The sequence below is a fragment of the Cheilinus undulatus genome, linkage group 16, assembly GCF_018320785.1.
Source record: "Cheilinus undulatus linkage group 16, ASM1832078v1, whole genome shotgun sequence".
NCBI classification, from domain to species: Eukaryota; Metazoa; Chordata; class Actinopteri; order Labriformes; family Labridae; genus Cheilinus; species Cheilinus undulatus.
The window spans coordinates 7,183,691-7,202,040 of NC_054880.1; the positions used below are offsets into that span (position 1 = coordinate 7,183,691).

An 18,350-nucleotide genomic window follows, 5' to 3' on the forward strand; every position below is an offset into this window, starting at 1 on the left:
CTGTTGGTTCTGAGCAGGTCAGACTCCATCAGTGAGGATAGAGGGTGAGAACTGCCACCCAGGGATCAATCCTAGTAAATGAGTGCTTTTTCCTTATTCTATTGGCTGATGTCTCTCCTTTGGCAGCATTAAACACACAGCTTAACTAACTCAGAGTAAAGCAGCAGAGGAGGCCTGCCAGCAGATAGATATCTAAACGTTCACTATTGAGCGCTGCACTCAGTGATTCATAACCTGACCGGGTTGCCAAACAGAGCTCGCAGCTGTTCGCACTTTGATAAGAGATCCCATTTAACAAGCCGATGGTGCGGGCAGCTGGCGGCTCTTTATTGTCAGGATGAAAAGGCCGATGAGAGACCTGCGGCCAGAGTCACCTGCAGACACGCCGCGGCTCCCTGTACTCTACAAACACAGGCACACCTGGCTCAGGCTCACTTATGAGGGAATTCTGGAGTCACTGAAAGGTTGACTGTGAAGGTCCAGGTCAAGATGCAGGGCTGAGCTAACGGCTGCAAACCCGTTAATGACTGATGATTCATGAAACAGATCTGGGTCTCAGTGGGTCTTCATCTGGTTAAATAAAGGTTAAATGCAGCTAAATGCTTGCAAGGCAGATGAACTGTCCAGATTCCATGTCTGTCATTGGGATTCCATCATGCAAAGCTCCACTCTGATGCTCTTCTTCCCAGTCAGGAAATGTCCAGTCCAGTCAGGAAATGTCCAGTCCAGTCAGGAAATGTCCAGTCCAGTCAGGAAATGTCCAGTCCAGTCAGTAGGATTTGAGGAGAATGAGGCAGAAGCTACAGGTGTGGTTTAGATAAAGACACTGTAGACCAGTGTTACTCAACCCTGCTCAACCAAAGAGCCAAACTGTTAAAATATACCTTTGCAAGAGCCACAATCGAAGAGGTGAGAAGTGGCAAAAACCACTCAAAGTAGCAATAAAAATAAGTTAAGGGGGCAAAAATGGTCCAAAAGTGGAAGAAATGTGGCAAAAAATGGGAGAAAAGTAACTAAATTGGACAAAAAGCAGTCGAGAGTGGCAAAATGGGGCAAAAAAATGGAAATAAGTCATATTGTATGGGCAAAAAATGAGAAGAAGGGGCAAAAATGGGATAAAAATGGCTAAAAGACGTTGAAAAAACGGGCAAAAAGCAGAAACAAGTGGCATTCATGACAAAAGGTAGCTTAATTGGGTGACAAGTTGCAAAAATGGTGAAAAAAAGGGATAAAAGTGGCTAAAAGAAGATGCAAAATTGGGCAACAAAAGAGGAAACAAGTGGTATTTAATGGCAAAAGGTAGCTTAAATGGGCAAAAAATGAGAAAAAAGGGCAAAAATCTTAAAAGTAGCTAAAAGATGTTGAAAAATGGGCAAAGAAAGAGGAAACAAGTGGTATTTAATGGCAGAAGTAGCTTAATTGGGTGAAAACTAGCAATAAATGGTGAAAAAGGGCAAAAATTAGATAAAATGGGAAATTTAGTTTGAAGATCAAAGCCTTCTGTATAAGTCTGGGAAAAAAAATGATTAATGTGATTAATATCTGAGGTCAAAGTTTCCCTTTTCTAAGTTTTATTGGGAGAATAATATTTCAAATTAAGACATTAAAGAGCCACAAATAATGACAAAAGAGCCCCATGCAGCTCCAGAGCCATACGGTGAGAATCACTGATGTAGATTATAAACCATGGTGGGAAGAGGTGGGATACAGTGGCCACCAAGGAGTAAGCCACATAACAGAGTCTACAGTCAGCTGTCATGTCAGTCCAGGATTCTTCACTCTCAGAGGAGCCAGTTTGAATCAAACTGTTGCTGAAGCAAAGTCATCTCTTCCACTAAGAAAATCTCTGAGTGTGGTTCTTTGCTCTTCTTTTAATAAAGAAAGGTCCAGTTCTGATCAAACAGCCGTTAGAGCTGCATCTACGCTGATCTCTTCACCGTCAGCCTTTGTTTACAGGCTTGCAGTCACTACAACTAAACCACACCTGTAGGTACCGCCTCTTTCCCTTCAAATGATGCTGATTGGTCCGGTCACTCTGACCAGCAACAAGAGAATCCTCCTGAAGCTTTGTAGGATCGAACCCTAGCCCTGCATGACCTTTAATCTAAATTTCAGAGTAAATCTATCTGTAAATTTCAAACTTGTGAAACAGCCTTTCAAAGTAAAATTAAACTTTTGACTCATCTTTGCCTCTGACCGTCACATGAGCACATATTTGTCGTGCTCATGCTCATTCACTCTCTGTGAGTTCCTTTGTTTTGCATCAGTATTTGTCGTGTCTGTCTCTCCTCTGTCTGTTGTGGCTCATTAGTGTGAAATCCTGCCATTCTCCCTCTCACTCTGGTAACAAAGTCTTTGAAGATCTGTCTCTGCTGTCACTATCATCATCATCCTCATCTTCCTCTCTACTTCACTCTGAATTCCTGCAATCATCTTCATCAGGGCTGTCTCTGTCTGCCTCCTTCCAAACTGTCTCTGTCTTCATCAAAATCTTCCTCAAACTCTGATACAGATCCCCACGTGGGCATACAGTTGTTTACATCCTGAAGTAAAGCTCCTCTTCAACTTTCCACTGGGTACCGTTAATACACAATTATCTGCAAACATGAACCACAAACACCAGCAAATCCTGACTGATTGTTGTTCTGTTATTCTCTCAACAGATTCTGGATGGAGACAGGGAAGCATTTCAGCCAAGCAGCTTCAAATAGCCAAAGAAAGTTGGTAAACTAGAGGGAAAAGTTGAGATTTTGGAGCATCCAAAACAAATAAGTGTGGGAGTGAGTTTAACAAGTGTGTCTGTGTATTTTTTAATGAACTGCTTTGACAAAGATAAATCTGGAGAATGGATTTGGATCAGGAGATTTCAGAGACCATGCTAGCTTAGTGAGACTGCTAACTAGCTAACAGGCTACCTAAAGCCGTGCCCCCTGAACCTACTAACAGGTTCCATCCTTGACAGCAACTGAAGAAAGCGTTTCTGATCACTGTCAGTGAGTCTTTCTCATCACTGTGGAGGAATGTTGTCCCATTCTTCTCTGCAGAATAGTTTTCATTCAGACACACTGGAGGGTTTTCCAGCATGAAGGGCTTTTTAAGGTCACGCCACAGCTTCTCAGTCAGATCTAAGTCCAGACTCTGACTAGACCACTCCAGAACCTTCATTTAGTCTTTAGTCCAGTCAGAGGTGGACTTGCTGGTGTGTTTGGATCATGGTCCTGCTCCATAACCCCAGTGGTCTTGATCTTGAGGTCATGAACTGATGGCCGGACATTCTCCTTCAGGATTTCCTGGTTGGAGCAGAATTCATGGTTCTAGTGGTCCAGGTCCTGGTCCAGACCATCACACTACCACCACCATGTCTGACTGTTGGTCTGATGTTCTGCTGATGAAATGCTGAGTTAGTCTGACTCCAGATGGAACGGGACGCACACCTTCCAGAAAGTTCCTCTTCTGTCTGGTCAGTCCTCAGAATATTTCCCAGAAGTCTTTGGGATCATCAGGATATTTTAGTCAAATGTGAGACGAGCCTTTGTTTTCTTGTTGGTCAGCAGTGGTTTGGTCTTGGAACTCTCCCATGATGCCGTTGTTGCCCAGTCTCTTTCTGATTGTGGAGTCATGACCTCTGACCTTAACTGAGTCAGTGAGACCTCCAGGGCTTTAGATGTTGTTCTGGGTTCTTCTGGGACCTCCTGGATGAGTTGTCCATGTTGTCTTGGAGTCATGTTGGGAGGCCGGCCACTCCTGGGAAGGGCCACCACTGTTCACAGTTTTCTCCATTTGTGGGTAATGGCTCTCAGCGTGGTTGGCTGGAGTCCCAAAGCCTCAGAAATGTATTTTTAACTCTTTTAGACCGATAGATATCAGTGACTTTGTTCCTCATCTGTTCTTCCTTAGATGGCTCCATGGTGATGTTAGAGATCTGGTGGCCTACTTCACTGTCAGACAGGTTCTAGTTAAGGGATTCTGGATTCTGAAATTCTGGCAGTAATCAGGTCTGGGTGTGGATAGAGGAGCTGAACTCAGCTCTCCAATAGATATGGGTTATTCCAGTTGATTCACGATTTAAAAGGGGGGCAATTATGCTTTCACAGTCAGAATAAATAAAATCATCTTTTCAAAACTGCATGTAGTATTTACTCATGTTATCTTTGTATAATATTAAAATCTGTTTGATGAGTTGAAACGTTTAAGTGTGACAAATAGGCAAAAACAAGAAATCAGGATGGGGCAAATATTTCTATACAGCACTGCACAAAAGTGGAAAGAGGGATTAGTACTCACACTCATGAGATATGGCTGATACTTAAGTCTACATCTGTTTAATTCTACATTTTAAAAATGAATTTCTCACCGTCTCCTCGGCCCGGTCTCCTCTGGCGCTGATGTAGCTCAGGCGATAATGTCGGACGTTCCTGGAGTCGACGGGCTGCCAGGACACCCGCATGCTGAAGGTGGTTTCCTCGTCGACATTTAAGTTATTCACACCGAAGCGAGGAGCTGCAGGATCAGAGGGAGTAAAAACCACGCTGCAGGTCACCGACATTAACACCAGCGTCGACTCAGTGAGGCTGAACACTGTCACAGTCGGATGTTTTTCAATTTACAGCAGATCATATCAGGATATCAGGGGTCTGGCATTTCATTTTACTCATATCAGCCATTTTCAGTCGTAAACATCACTGGAAAATATTCAACATGGAGGATGACGTCAGTCTTTAAGGCGGAGAGTTGTAAACAACTTGATGTAATGAGATAATCCTGAGCTGATAGTTGGTTTTATTGCACCATAATTTTCCCTAAATTCATTCTTACTTGATGATGATAAAGACAAAGGCATGCAAAAACATGCCTAAATATTATAGGCAATTTCGGAGCATTTATTGGCGTTGCATTATGTGTATAAAGGTCTTCAGAAAGAAAATGTACTGAATGCCATACAGATTCTCAGCTTTTTAGTCAGACTTAGAAACAGAAGAACAGGTGAGCCAGCAGCTGGACTGGATTATTTACCTGCTGTGGTGGTGGTGGTTGTAGCGATGGTGGTTGTCCTCTCAGCTGAAATTCAAAAATAAATAAATAAATACTATATTCATGTCCTTGATAAGGCGTTTGATAGATATTTGATTTAAAATTTAAAGGCTTTGGTGATGTTTGTTTCTGTCTCCAGTCTGTTCAGACATATGTTCATCTTCTGACTGGTTTACAAACACAAACACAGAAAATATGTGATCACAGATTGGCTCTTTGATTAGCGACAGTCGGCGAAGCAGCAAAAGCACCAAACACGGAGCTTCAATAAATACGTCCAACACATGTCTGAGCTTTCAGCAACCAGAGGACGGCTGGAGGAGAGCGATTCATTCAGAAACATGAACTGTAGCGACGCTTCTTTACCCGTGGTCTCCACCAGCATCACCTCGTCGCTCTCCATCTCGTTGTCGTAGATGGCGGCCAGGAGGACCTCGTACTCCGTCAGGTGGGTCAGGTCTGTTATCAGGTAGGTGTTCACGTTTCCGTTTACTAGAACCTGGAGGAGAGAGGGAGTCATCCATGTCAACAACTGGATCATACAGGTTATGATAAAGTCTGGATCTGTCTCATGAAAGCATGTGAAAGAGTCAAAAAGAGACCCAAGTCTCAAAGCAGACTCAAAGGGATTAATGTCGGCATGTAGGACATGGATTCTGGATGAAATCTGATGCTGGTACATAGAAACCACACGTACCTCGTCACTAGCTCCTCCGTCTGTGGGCGTCCAGGTGAGTCGGTACCACACCACGTCAGAAGCCGGGTGTTGCCATGACACCCTGAATCTGTCCGTGGAGATGTCGCTGCTCCTCAGATCCAGCGGGTCGGGGACGGTCTCTGCAAACACAAATGTGCACTTTGAGTCACCGTAACAGCTCCTGTACGCTCACATATGTGATAAAAACAGCTCATACTTGTGGTGAAGCTGTCCGTCACGGCCTCAGCTTGTCCTTCATCATAGAGGGCAAACACGCCGACTGTGTACTCTGTGAGGGAGGTCAGGTTCTTTAACACCCAGCTGGTCACACTGCCGACATCCACCTAACGACACATCAAACATTTAGTGCTTCTTAAGACCATCAGACCTGCATATCTATTCATCGACCAGTCACTAACTCAGGAAGGACTGATTCAGATGTAGAGTTATGTGGTCTGATCAGACTCCATCACATCCAAAACAAACCGGCTGTTGAATCAGAACTCATTTGTGTTCACATTAGAGTGCAGAGAGGGCAGACACATGGGTAAATCAGAGCTAAGCTCACATCCAATCACGTTAGTCATTGATTATTAACGTCTCATTTTTGTGAACAGATTATTAACATGGACATGTCATGGAAGACGATTATAAGAACCTTTAATGTCCATTAAACCCAGTTCCTGTTGACGTCATTTTCAAAGCAAGAGCATTTGACCTCCTGACCTTTAGAGAGCTCCTTGAATAACCATCCAAAATGCTTATCTCTGCATCAGGGGCTTTTATTGTGAAATGCTGCTTCACCTACATTAAGTTACATCCTGTCTAAGGCCCGCTAAAGGGAATATTAGAGGAGTTGACCTAATCTGTGGATCTTTCTGGATGTTATGTGTTGGTCCTGGCTGTTGGCACTGTGTCTGATAAACAGGTGCTGACAGGAAGTTCAATGACTCTACAGCAGGGATGTCAAACTTAATCACAGCAGGGGCCGAACTCTGAATTTGGTCCAACCTGAGGGCCAAGCAGGGTCCACATTTAACCATAAACTGTCAACAACATTTTCCCTAGCAATGAATTATGGGGGAAAAAACCTGAGCACTGATGACAAATGATTTTGAGATTGAAAAAAGTCAAAATGATAAGTTTAAAGGCTCAAAATCTGAGATAAAAATTCAAACTTATTAGCACAGAAGGTCCAAACATGACATTTAAAGTCAAAGTAATGGTTTTAAAAGGCAAATATATGAGATGGAAAGTTGAAATCATGATTCATAATTGTCAAAATATCAGATAAAATTCAAAATCTTTGGTTTAAAATGCCATAGCATGAAAAAAATATTTAAATATTTAGTTTTACAGGTCAAAATAAAACTTAAAAGTTAAAATCATGGATCTTGGAGGTCAAATTATGAGATAAAAGTCACAGTAAGGAGCTAAAAATGTCAAAATGTGAGAGAAAAATCCAAATACTGAGTTTAAAGGTCAAAATATTACTTAAAATTTTAAAATTGAGGACTTCTAAGGTAAAAAAATAAGATAAAAAGTTAGAATTGTGAATTGAAAAGGTCAACATATGAAATAAAGTCAAACCATAACTTTGCATCATAACTGTGAGATGAAAAATCAGGAATATGAAATGAAAACAGAAATGTATTTTCCCACATTCCTAACTTTTTAATCGAAATTTTGATTAAATCCAACTGCAATTTTCAAATCAGAGAAGGTGAAATACCTCCTCGGTCTAAAATGTGTTACAAAAAACCAGTTTAAGACATTTTTGTTGCAGCAGAGATATTATACTCTACATACCATGCAAACATAGAAGTGTCTTTTCTTAAATAGTCTACAAAAAATCACATTTTTCTTGTTTTTGTAGATGTTTTTCTTCATCAAAATGATATGTTACAATGTTACAATGTCATTTAGCAGACGCTTTTCTCCAAAGCGACGTACATTTGAGAGCAAGAACAACACAAGCAATGATCTAGACAAGAAGAAACAACATCAGTAAGTGCCATCAAGTGCTTCAGGTTCAATTGGACGCAAGTGCTGCCGTGTAGAGTTTAAGGCAGAGTACCAAAATATACGTTGTTTATGTAGTTTTTTTTTTTTTTTTTGTTTGTTTTTTTTTTGTTTGTTTGTTTTTAGACAGCAACAATGAATCAAGGAAAATGTGGGATCACTAATTGCCATTCATTAGGCTTCACAACAACTATTTACCAAGTACCAAGTGCTGGATCATTCCCAAAGAGCTGGGTAAAGAAATCCCAGAAGTAGAGCAGGACAGTGCGAGCTAACTATAGTTGGGAAACTCATTCAACCACTGGGGACAGCAGTGGAGAATAGTCTGGCTGAGACTCAATCTACTACTGGGGACAACAGTAGAGAATTGCCTAGCTAAGTGCAAAGTGTTCTCTAAAGAGCTGGGTCTTTAGCCTTCTCTTGAAAGTAGACAGGGAGTCTGTAGATCGAATGTAGTTGGGTAATTCATTCCACCATTTAGGGACAACAGAGGAGAAGAGTCGAGCTAGTGACTTAGGAGCATGATGTGCTGGAAGTACCAGGCGCCTTTCGCTGGCTGAGCGTAGTGGGCGAGAAGGGGTGTAGACCTGGATGAGGGACTCCAGGTAAACAGGAGCAGTTTTAGTTACTGCTTTGTAAGCAATGATTAGAGTTTTGAATTTAATGCGAGCTGCAACTGGAAGCCAGTGTAGAGAGATTAAAAGAGGCGTGACATGAGCTCTCTTGGGTTGGTTGAAGACCAGACGTGCTGCTGCGTTCTGGATCAACTGCAGAGGTATAACTGTGCATGCAGGTAGGCCTGCCAGTAATGAGTTACAGTAGTCAATACGTGATATTATAAGAGCCTGTACCAGGAGTTGTGTAGCATGCTCTGTCAAGTAGGGTCTGATCCTCTTGATGTTGTAGAGGGCGAAACGGCAGGACCGAGCAATCGAGGCCACATGGAGCTTGAAGGTTAGCTGGTCATCAATCATGACACCCAGATTCGGGCTGACTTAGTGGGCAAGAGATTATTTGATCCAAGCTGGATACTGATCTGCGGTTCAATAGTGGGACTGGCTGGGATGATAATGAGCTCAGTTTTGGGCAGGTTGAGCTGAAGGTGACGTTCCTCATCCATTTAGAAATATCAGCAAGGCAGGATGAGATCCGAGCTGAGACAGTTGTGTCATCTGGTGGAAAGGACAGGAATAGCTGTGTGTCGTCTGCATAGCAGTGATAAGAAAAGCCATGGGAGCGGATGATTGCACCAAGTGAGGTGGTGTATATTGAGAAAAGTAGGGGACCAAGCACAGACCCTTGAGGCACCCCTGTTGATAAGCCATGCAGTTTAGACACTCCTCCCTTCCATGATACTCTAAAAGATCTCCCTGTGAGGTAGGACTTAAACCACTGTAGGGCAGATCCTGAGATACCAAGTGAAGAGAGTGTGGAGAGGAGGATTTGGTGGTTTACTGTGTCAAAGGCAGCAGACAGATCCAGCAGTAAGAGAACTGAGGACTGACCAGCTGCTCTGGCCAAGCGAAGTGATTCCGTTACCGACAAAAGTGCAGTTTCAGTAGAGTGGCCCCGCCTAAAGCCAGACTGATTCTGATCAAGTAGATCATTGTTCTGCAAGTGTTCTGAGAGCTGGTTGAAGACTGTGCGCTCCAGTATTTTTGATAGGAATGGGAGAAGTGAGACCGGCCTGTAATTTTCAACCAGGGCTGGGTTGAGAGTGGGTTTTTTGAGCAGTGGTGTAACCCGCGCTTGCTTGAAAGCAGCTGGGAAAACACCTGTGGACAGAGAGGAGTTAATGATACAACTCACAGCAGGGCTGATTGTGGGCTCAATCGCCTGCAAGAGATGTGATGGTATCGGATCGAGGGGACAGGTTGTGGGCTTAGAGTCAAGCAGAAGCCTGGTGACCTCGCTCTCACTTCGTGGAGAGAATGAGCTAAGTGATGCATCACTAGCTGGTGGAAGAAAACTGAGTTGGACAGGCTCAGAGAATTGGTTGCTGATGGCAGAAACCTTGTCAGTGAAGTAGGAGGCGAACATGTCTGGAGTCAACATACTGGAGGGTTGTGGGTTTGAAGGAGAGAGGAGCGAGTTAAAAGCAGAGAAGAGTTTGCGTGCATCAGTGGCAGCACAGATCTTTGATTGATAGAACGCCCTCTTAGCAGATTTTAGAGCAGAGGTAAAACAGGACAGTTTTTGCTGATAAGCACTCAAGTCAGTGGTTTGTTTGGATTTACGCCATTTTCTCTCTGCCGCTCTGAGCCCTGCCCTTTGGGTTCTGATGACCTCAGTGAGCCAGGGACAAGGTGGAGTATTAATAGGCTTAGACACCAGAGGGCAGAGTTTGTCCAGAGAGGAGGTCAGTGAGGAGCAGAATGTGTCTGTGGCCTCGTTAACAGTGAGTGTGAAGGACTCGTTACATGAGGCTAGTGCAGCTGAGACCTCGTCAGACAGCTGTGTTGGGTCAAGTGACTGAAGGTTTCTGCGGTATGATCTTAACTGAGTAGTAGATTGTTGAAGTTCAGGTAAGCCAAGTGAGAACTGAATGAAGTAGTGGTCAGAGAGGTGAAGTGGTGTTACACTCCAAATTAGCCGTGGAGCAATTGCGAGTTAGAATCAAATCCAGTGTATTACCAGCCTTGTGTGTAGGAGGCGAACCAGTTCCAAGTCAAAGGAGGACAGTAGTGAAATAAAATCAGTAGCCTGGGCTCTATCCAAGTGGATGTTCATGTCACCCATGACAACCAATGGTGTGCCATCATCAGGGATGTCTGAGAGTAACATGTCCAGTTCCACAATAAAGTTGTCCAGGTGACCCCAGGTGGGCGGTATACCACAACCATGTAAGCCTTTATTGGGGCAGTGACCTGTACTGCATGATATTCAAATGAGGTGTTATTGTCCAAGGGTTTGAACTGGCTGAAGTTCCAGCTATGAGAAAGAATAATGCCTGTGCCACCTCCTCGGCCAGAAGAGCGAGGTGTATGAGAGAACACTGCATCAACTGATAGAGCAGTTGGTGTTACAGTGTTCTCAGGACGGACAAAAGTTTCTGTCAGGGCTAGGACCTGAATGTTAGACAGTTTAGTGAGGGAATTGATGAATTCTGCTTTGTTAACTGCAGACTGGCAGTTCCAGAGGCCAACTGTGATAAAAGGTTGTGGAAAAGAGGCATTCTGCAAAGTGGATAGATTATGCAGGTTTCGTTTTCTGTAACTATTGTGCTTCTTTCTGTTCCCATATATGACTTGTATTTTTTGGTTGCACATGTTGCGTTAGACTGCTGGGGTGCGTTAGACTGTTGTGAGGCAGTGCTGCCTGTCGGTGGCCTTGCTCGGTGGACTCGCACAGGTAGACTCGCTGGTCTGTACCCAATGTGGTCTTCACACAATTGGGCTTCCACAAGGGCTGACGCTTACGCTGACGCTTCAGCGCAGTCTGTGTACTTATATAGAGAGATATGCCACAGATGTGCACAATTGGGTTGATTGTGCACAGCCGCTAACCGCCCCAGCTGGCAAATTTAGATTCAAACTCTCTTAAAGCTTGGACTACAGTGAAACTCCGCCCCGGCAGTTTACACTTTTAGCAATCAATAGAGGGAGCCACACGCGTCAACTGCCTCACCTATTGTTGCAGAGAGAGTGAAACTAACACGTTCAGCCTAAGCAAAACTGCCAACAACCTACTTCCAACTGAAACAACCAAAAGCAGATTCCTCTTACCAAGTAGCTTCTCCCTTCCTATCTCAAAGATCAGAGCTTGTTCTGCTGGCAAATTTAGATTCAAACTCTCTTAAAGCTTGGACTACAGTGAAACTCCGCCCCGGCAGTTTACACTTTTAGCAATCAATAGACGGAGCCACACGCGTCAACTGCCTCACCTATTGTTGCAGAGAGAGTGAAACTAACACGTTCAGCCTAAGCAAAACTGCCAACAACCTACTTCCAACTGAAACAACCAAAAGCAGATTCCTCTTACCAAGTAGCTTCTCCTTCCTATCTCAAAGATCAGAGCTTGTTCTGCTGGCAAATTTAGATTCAAACTCTCTTAAAGCTTGGACTACAGTGAAACTCCGCCCGGCAGTTTACACTTTTAGCAATCAATAGAGGGAGCCACACGCGTCAACTGCCTCACCTATTGTTGCAGAGAGATTGAAACTAACACGTTCAGCCTAAGCAAAACTGCCAACAACCTACTTCCAACTGAAACAACCAAAAGCAGATTCCTCTTACCAAGTAGCTTCTCCTTCCTATCTCAAAGATCAGAGCTTGTTCTGCTGGCAAATTTAGATTCAAACTCTCTTAAAGCTTGGACTACAGTGAAACTCCGCCCCGGCAGTTTACACTTTTAGCAATCAATAGAGGGAGCCACACGCGTCAACTGCCTCACCTATTGTTGCAGAGAGAGTGAAACTAACACGTTCAGCCTAAGCAAAACTGCCAACAACCTACTTCCAACTGAAACAACCAAAAGCAGATTCCTCTTACCAAGTAGCTTCTCCCTTCCTATCTCAAAGATCAGAGCTTGTTCTGCTGGCAAATTTAGATTCAAACTCTCTTAAAGCTTGGACTACAGTGAAACTCCGCGGCAGTTTACACTTTTAGCAATCAATAGAGGGAGCCACACGCGTCAACTGCCTCACCTATTGTTGCAGAGAGAGTGAAACTAACACGTTCAGCCTAAGCAAAACTGCCAACAACCTACTTCCAACTGAAACAACCAAAAGCAGATTCCTCTTACCAAGTAGCTTCTCCCTTCCTATCTCAAAGATCAGAGCTTGTTCTGCTGGCAAATTTAGATTCAAACTCTCTTAAAGCTTGGACTACAGTGAAACTCCGCCCCGGCAGTTTACACTTTTAGCAATCAATAGAGGGAGCCACACGCGTCAACTGCCTCACCTATTGTTGCAGAGAGAGTGAAACTAACACGTTCAGCCTAAGCAAAACTGCCAACAACCTACTTCCAACTGAAACAACCAAAAGCAGATTCCTCTTACCAAGTAGCTTCTCCCTTCCTATCTCAAAGATCAGAGCTTGTTCTGCTGGCAAATTTAGATTCAAACTCTCTTAAAGCTTGGACTACAGTGAAACTCCGCCCCGGCAGTTTACACTTTTAGCAATCAATAGAGGGAGCCACACGCGTCAACTGCCTCACCTATTGTTGCAGAGAGAGTGAAACTAACACGTTCAGCCTAAGCAAAACTGCCAACAACCTACTTCCAACTGAAACAACCAAAAGCAGATTCCTCTTACCAAGTAGCTTCTCCCTTCCTATCTCAAAGATCAGAGCTTGTTCTGCTGGCAAATTTAGATTCAAACTCTCTTAAAGCTTGGACTACAGTGAAACTCCGCCCCGGCAGTTTACACTTTTAGCAATCAATAGAGGGAGCCACACGCGTCAACTGCCTCACCTATTGTTGCAGAGAGAGTGAAACTAACACGTTCAGCCTAAGCAAAACTGCCAACAACCTACTTCCAACTGAAACAACCAAAAGCAGATTCCTCTTACCAAGTAGCTTCTCCCTTCCTATCTCAAAGATCAGAGCTTGTTCTGCTGGCAAATTTAGATTCAAACTCTCTTAAAGCTTGGACTACAGTGAAACTCCGCCCGGCAGTTTACACTTTTAGCAATCAATAGAGGGAGCCACACGCGTCAACTGCCTCACCTATTGTTGCAGAGAGAGTGAAACTAACACGTTCAGCCTAAGCAAAACTGCCAACAACCTACTTCCAACTGAAACAACCAAAAGCAGATTCCTCTTACCAAGTAGCTTCTCCCTTCCTATCTCAAAGATCAGAGCTTGTTCTGCTGGCAAATTTAGATTCAAACTCTCTTAAAGCTTGGACTACAGTGAAACTCCGCCCCGGCAGTTTACACTTTTAGCAATCAATAGAGGGAGCCACACGCGTCAACTGCCTCACCTATTGTTGCAGAGAGAGTGAAACTAACACGTTCAGCCTAAGCAAAACTGCCAACAACCTACTTCCAACTGAAACAACCAAAAGCAGATTCCTCTTACCAAGTAGCTTCTCCCTTCCTATCTCAAAGATCAGAGCTTGTTCTGATATGAACATAAATACTGTCATTCCCTTCACATAACAATTCATGTAGAGTTTACAATCTGAGTATAAATAAATGCAATCAAATAATTTTTAAGCCCTAGTCGCACTATTTAATATCATGCTGGTTAAAGTTTAGAATGATTTATTGCTTAGGTTGGTTGAAAATGCATAATATGAAGAACTGAAAAAGAAAATCATTCAGCCCTACACAGAATACGTGTCAAATAAAAATGTTGGCGAGCAGACCTAAAGTACATTTAATTTCAGCTAAAATCAATAAGAGTGAATTTTATTATTTAGACTGAGCAGGACTGTTTTCTGTTTGAGAAGATTGGTTACACATGAGCAATATTACTTTTGCTATTATTGGAGTAAAGTTTAACAGAAAACCTTGATTTTCAATTTTCAAAATATTGATTTTTTGACAGAATGAGTTACTGATTTATTGATTTATTGATGTGTTTCCCAGCCCTAAGAGAAAACACATGTACAGCTCGGGAGCAGACTGTCTGATTCAGGTCGTCATCCTGATGTTAAGCTCTTGAAAACTGACACCAGTAAGATAAACTGGACACCTTGCTGATCTGCTGCAGCAGCCTGCTGTAACATATGACAAAAACCAGCAGGGAGGCCTCACCTCAGTGGTCTGGACCCCCTTGGTCTTCACGTACATGATGCGGTAAGCTCTAATCTTCCTGGAGGAGGGGTCCCATGTGAGTCTTGCAGAGCTGTGGTCAACGTCTGAGATCTGAAGGTTCCTCGCCGGGGTCAGCGGTACTGAGGTAGAGGAGGAGAGAAGAAACAAATCTGAGCAAAAACAGCAGCTTTCACAATAAACCGAGGACCTTTTTCTACCTGATGTCATGATGTCCGTCCCACGTTCCTGACTGGACAGCCGTGCTGTAGAACTCTCTAGATCAGTGATACTCAACCTGTGGCTCTTTTATGTGTTAATTTGGAAAATTATTTCCATAGAAAACCTAAAAAAAGGTCAACTTTGACCTCAGAAATGATTCATCACAAGTCACACTAATCAGTTTGTTTCCTGCACTTACACAGCAGGCTTTAATTGGCAAACTTAATAGTCAACTTGAATTTTTTGTTTGTGTATTTTCATTACCTCTATTTGCAGTTTCTTGGCTCTGTTTTTATTTTTTGCCACTTTTTATCCATTTTTGCTACCTGTTTTTTGCCACATTTTTCCTCTTTTTGGTACTTCCTCTCATTTTTGCCAGTTTCACCAGTTTTTGCTTCTTTTATCATGTAATTTTTGCTATTTGCAATTCCCCCCCATGCTATTTTTTGCCACTTTCTGCACATTGAGGCTGCCTTTTACCAGCATATACCATTGTTTTTTTTCCATTTTTTGCCACTCTGTACTGCTTTTTTCCCATTTTATTCACTTTTCACACATTTTTTGCCGTGTTTTTGCCACTTTTTGACCATTTTTGCCACCCGTAACTCATTATGTTGTCACTTCTCACCCATTTTTACCATAATATGCTTATTTTGCCCCTTTTCATCCATTTTTATGCCACATTTTGCAGTTTTTGACCATTATTGCCAGCTTAAACTTATTTTTATTGCCACTTTAGCCTATTTTTTTCACCACTAAGACTGTGGCTCATGCAGAGGCATTTACAACTATTCGGCTCTTTTGTTGAGCAGGGTTGAGTAACACTGATCTAGATCTAAATTTCACCACATTCAGGTAGAGAACACAGAGAGAGAGGATGGGAGAAAGAAAAAACACTAAACGCATAAAAATAAAAAAGGGTGGGGGTTAAAGACTCCAATTCTGATTCTAATTTAGCTCATTAATGTGGAACACAACCCCAAAACTTTAGGAATAAAAAATAAATGCAAAGCCTGGCTTTTACTTTGAAAAGCACAAGCAGGAAATGTATTTGTACTATGTTCATCTTCCCCTGTGAGATATTCGACTGAGGTGAAACAGAAAGCTTCACTAAAAGTCTCTTCTGTCTGAGGGACATGAGTGGAATGGAGTAAAAACAGGCCAGCCCTCTATTCTTTAGATTCTCTGTGCATCAGACGTGAATATCAGGCATGTGAGACGCAGCGCAGTCTTATTACAGTGGACAGTTTTAGTCTTTGTGCTCTGTTGTTTCACCATTTAGCCTTGTTCTTTATTCATAATGACAGGAGGATAAAAACAGACATGAGGCCTTAAAAAGGCAGAAATGCTGGTGTTTAAGGCAACTAGGATCCAACATGACATAGTGTTGACTGAATCCTCTCAGCCTCCTCTTCATCCCTCCTCTCCTTCAGTGTGACTGTAAAATTCCTCTGTACCACACTGCTTTAAAATTCAGCCAGGTAATCAGATTTACCTGCAGAGGTTATGAAACTTTTAATGCATAGAATCGCTGATTCTGTTTTCTTAAAAGAGGAATCCTGATTGAGCCGACCAATGCTTCACCTCAATTATACCCGGGGTCAGAATCCAGACGGAGCTGCAGGGAGAAACAGGAGAGGCGTGGAGAAGAGCCGGCGTCTGTTTTAGCGGGGCTGTGCTGGGAGAAATTCAACAGTACAGAGATGTGGTGGTTCCTAAATGTGTGCTTGCTGATGGAAATATAAGCAGGGGTTAAATACGGTGTTTATTTGGAGGTCAGATTTAAACAACTCTCTAAATAAGCTGAAAAAGTAGAAACCTGTATTCTAAGTGGATTTATGTCATAAAAAATACACAAGATGTCCAGGACAGCCACAGATTTTTCTCCTCCACTGCTGCTGCTCTGCTTATTTTGACGACATCCCTCCTCCATTCTGGGTCAGACAATGATGAATTTAAATAATCAAACAGTAGGGGACGAAAAGACTCAAGGGAAAGATTCATGCTAGTATCAGAGCTCTTTTTAAAACCATCTTTTGACTGATTATGTAGAAAGCAAATTTGTCAGTAAGATTTATAAAGCTTTGTGTTGGAAAAAAAATGTGCAGTGAGCTCTAATTTCCATCAAGCTGCATTTTTTTCATCAAGTCTCTTTTCTTTCTGCAGCTGTGATCATCAAAGCTCATTTTGTCCAGACATGAATGAAACAACTGAAAAATAACAGGATGAAATGAGAGATGAGGGGCTTCAGGAGAGAGAGGGAGAGAGAGAGACGGGGTCTGAATGAACATGTTCGTATGAAAAGCTCATCCTGCATGTGTCCAGGTGCATTATGGGCCGTTGGATCGAAAGAGAGCCTGGTGATTTAAAGTAATGTACACACAGTCGTCGTCATAGAGCCACCACCGACCCCATCTGACCTGACCACGCATCATAAAGACGTAAACATGGCCTGACTCTAAGCCGCAGACCTTCAAGCAGACTTTATAAAGCCTTAACTGGTGAGGAGGTACGCTCACTAAGGCCTTAAAGCCCTTCAAAATGAAAGTGAGGAGAAGGAAATAGCACGGGGAGCGGGAGCTGGGAGACAGAACTGTGCAGGGGTAGAAAACGTGCTGGAGCGTGACCTTAACGTGCTGCAACCGTGCGAAAAAGCCACAAAACTACAAACAAACAGGCTGCAGGCTGCACAGCAGCAGCTGAGGGGAAGAGTTAAGACCTCGTCTGGTCTGGTTCTCCATGTGGCCGTCATTATTGAGTCATGTTTCATTATTCAAACTAACATAGGCTACAAGATTCTACCTTATGATGTTTTCTTTACATTTATACAGTTAATAACCCTCAGTTACAGTACGTCACCATCTCTTCATATTTTATTCAGAGAAAAGTACCGATGATCATGAAACATCATCGCAGGACACCAGGGACCGGTGCTCCCTTTCTTCAGGTTTGGTTTGGACTATTTTTCCCATGTTTGAGTTTCTGGTATTTCATGTGAGTTGGATGTTTGCAGTCACGTCATCCCGATGACACTAATACCAGATGGGGGACAGGAAGTGAAGAACTGCCATTAGGAGTGAATGGGACCAGAGTACAGTTAGGACGTTAAAGGTCTAAGTCAGTGTTTCTCAACCTGCTCAACCAAAGAGCCAAACTGTTGAAAAATACCTTCGTAAGAGCCACAAGCTAGAAATTAAAAAAGTAAAGGTGGCAAAAATAGTCCAAAAGTTACAAAAACGTGGAAAAAATGAGAGAAAAGTGACTAAAATGGGCAAAAAGCAGTCAAGTTTGGCAAAATAGGGCAAAAAAGAGGAAAAAAAGTGGTATTTAGTGGCAAAAGGCAGCTTAATTGGGCAAAAAGTGTTAAAAAATTGTGAAAAGGGACAAATATGGAACAAAAGTGGCAAAAATGGGCAAAAAGAAGTGGCAAAAATGGGAAAAATAGGGGTAATTAATGTCAAAAGGTAGCTTAAATGGGCGAAAAGTGGCAAAAAAAAAAATTGGTGAAAAAGGGCAAAAATGGGATAAATGTGGCAAAAATGGGCCAATTATATTTGACAATGAAAGCCTTCTGTATAAGTCTGGGAAACAATATGATAATTTATAATATATTAATATTGTATGTACTATTTGTATGTAAACTGTTTTATGTTCTGGACCCCAGGAAGAATAGCTGCGG

General features: G+C 42.7%; 1 protein-coding gene across 3 annotated transcripts in view; it reads right to left on the bottom strand.

Moving 5' to 3' along the window:
* The window catches only part of LOC121523988 (collagen alpha-1(XIV) chain-like), a 269,909-nt gene that overhangs the window by 117,852 nt on the left and 133,707 nt on the right, over positions 1-18,350 (bottom strand). For all 3 annotated transcript variants that reach the window (XM_041809125.1, XM_041809124.1, XM_041809126.1), the window contains exons 14-19: positions 14,453-14,592; positions 5,946-6,072; positions 5,729-5,868; positions 5,398-5,530; positions 5,014-5,058; positions 4,355-4,500 (exon numbers count right to left, since the gene is read on the bottom strand). In XM_041809125.1, the coding sequence (XP_041665059.1) occupies positions 4,355-4,500; positions 5,014-5,058; positions 5,398-5,530; positions 5,729-5,868; positions 5,946-6,072; positions 14,453-14,592 (731 nt within the window). The remainder of the gene's footprint in view (positions 1-4,354; positions 4,501-5,013; positions 5,059-5,397; positions 5,531-5,728; positions 5,869-5,945; positions 6,073-14,452; positions 14,593-18,350) is intronic.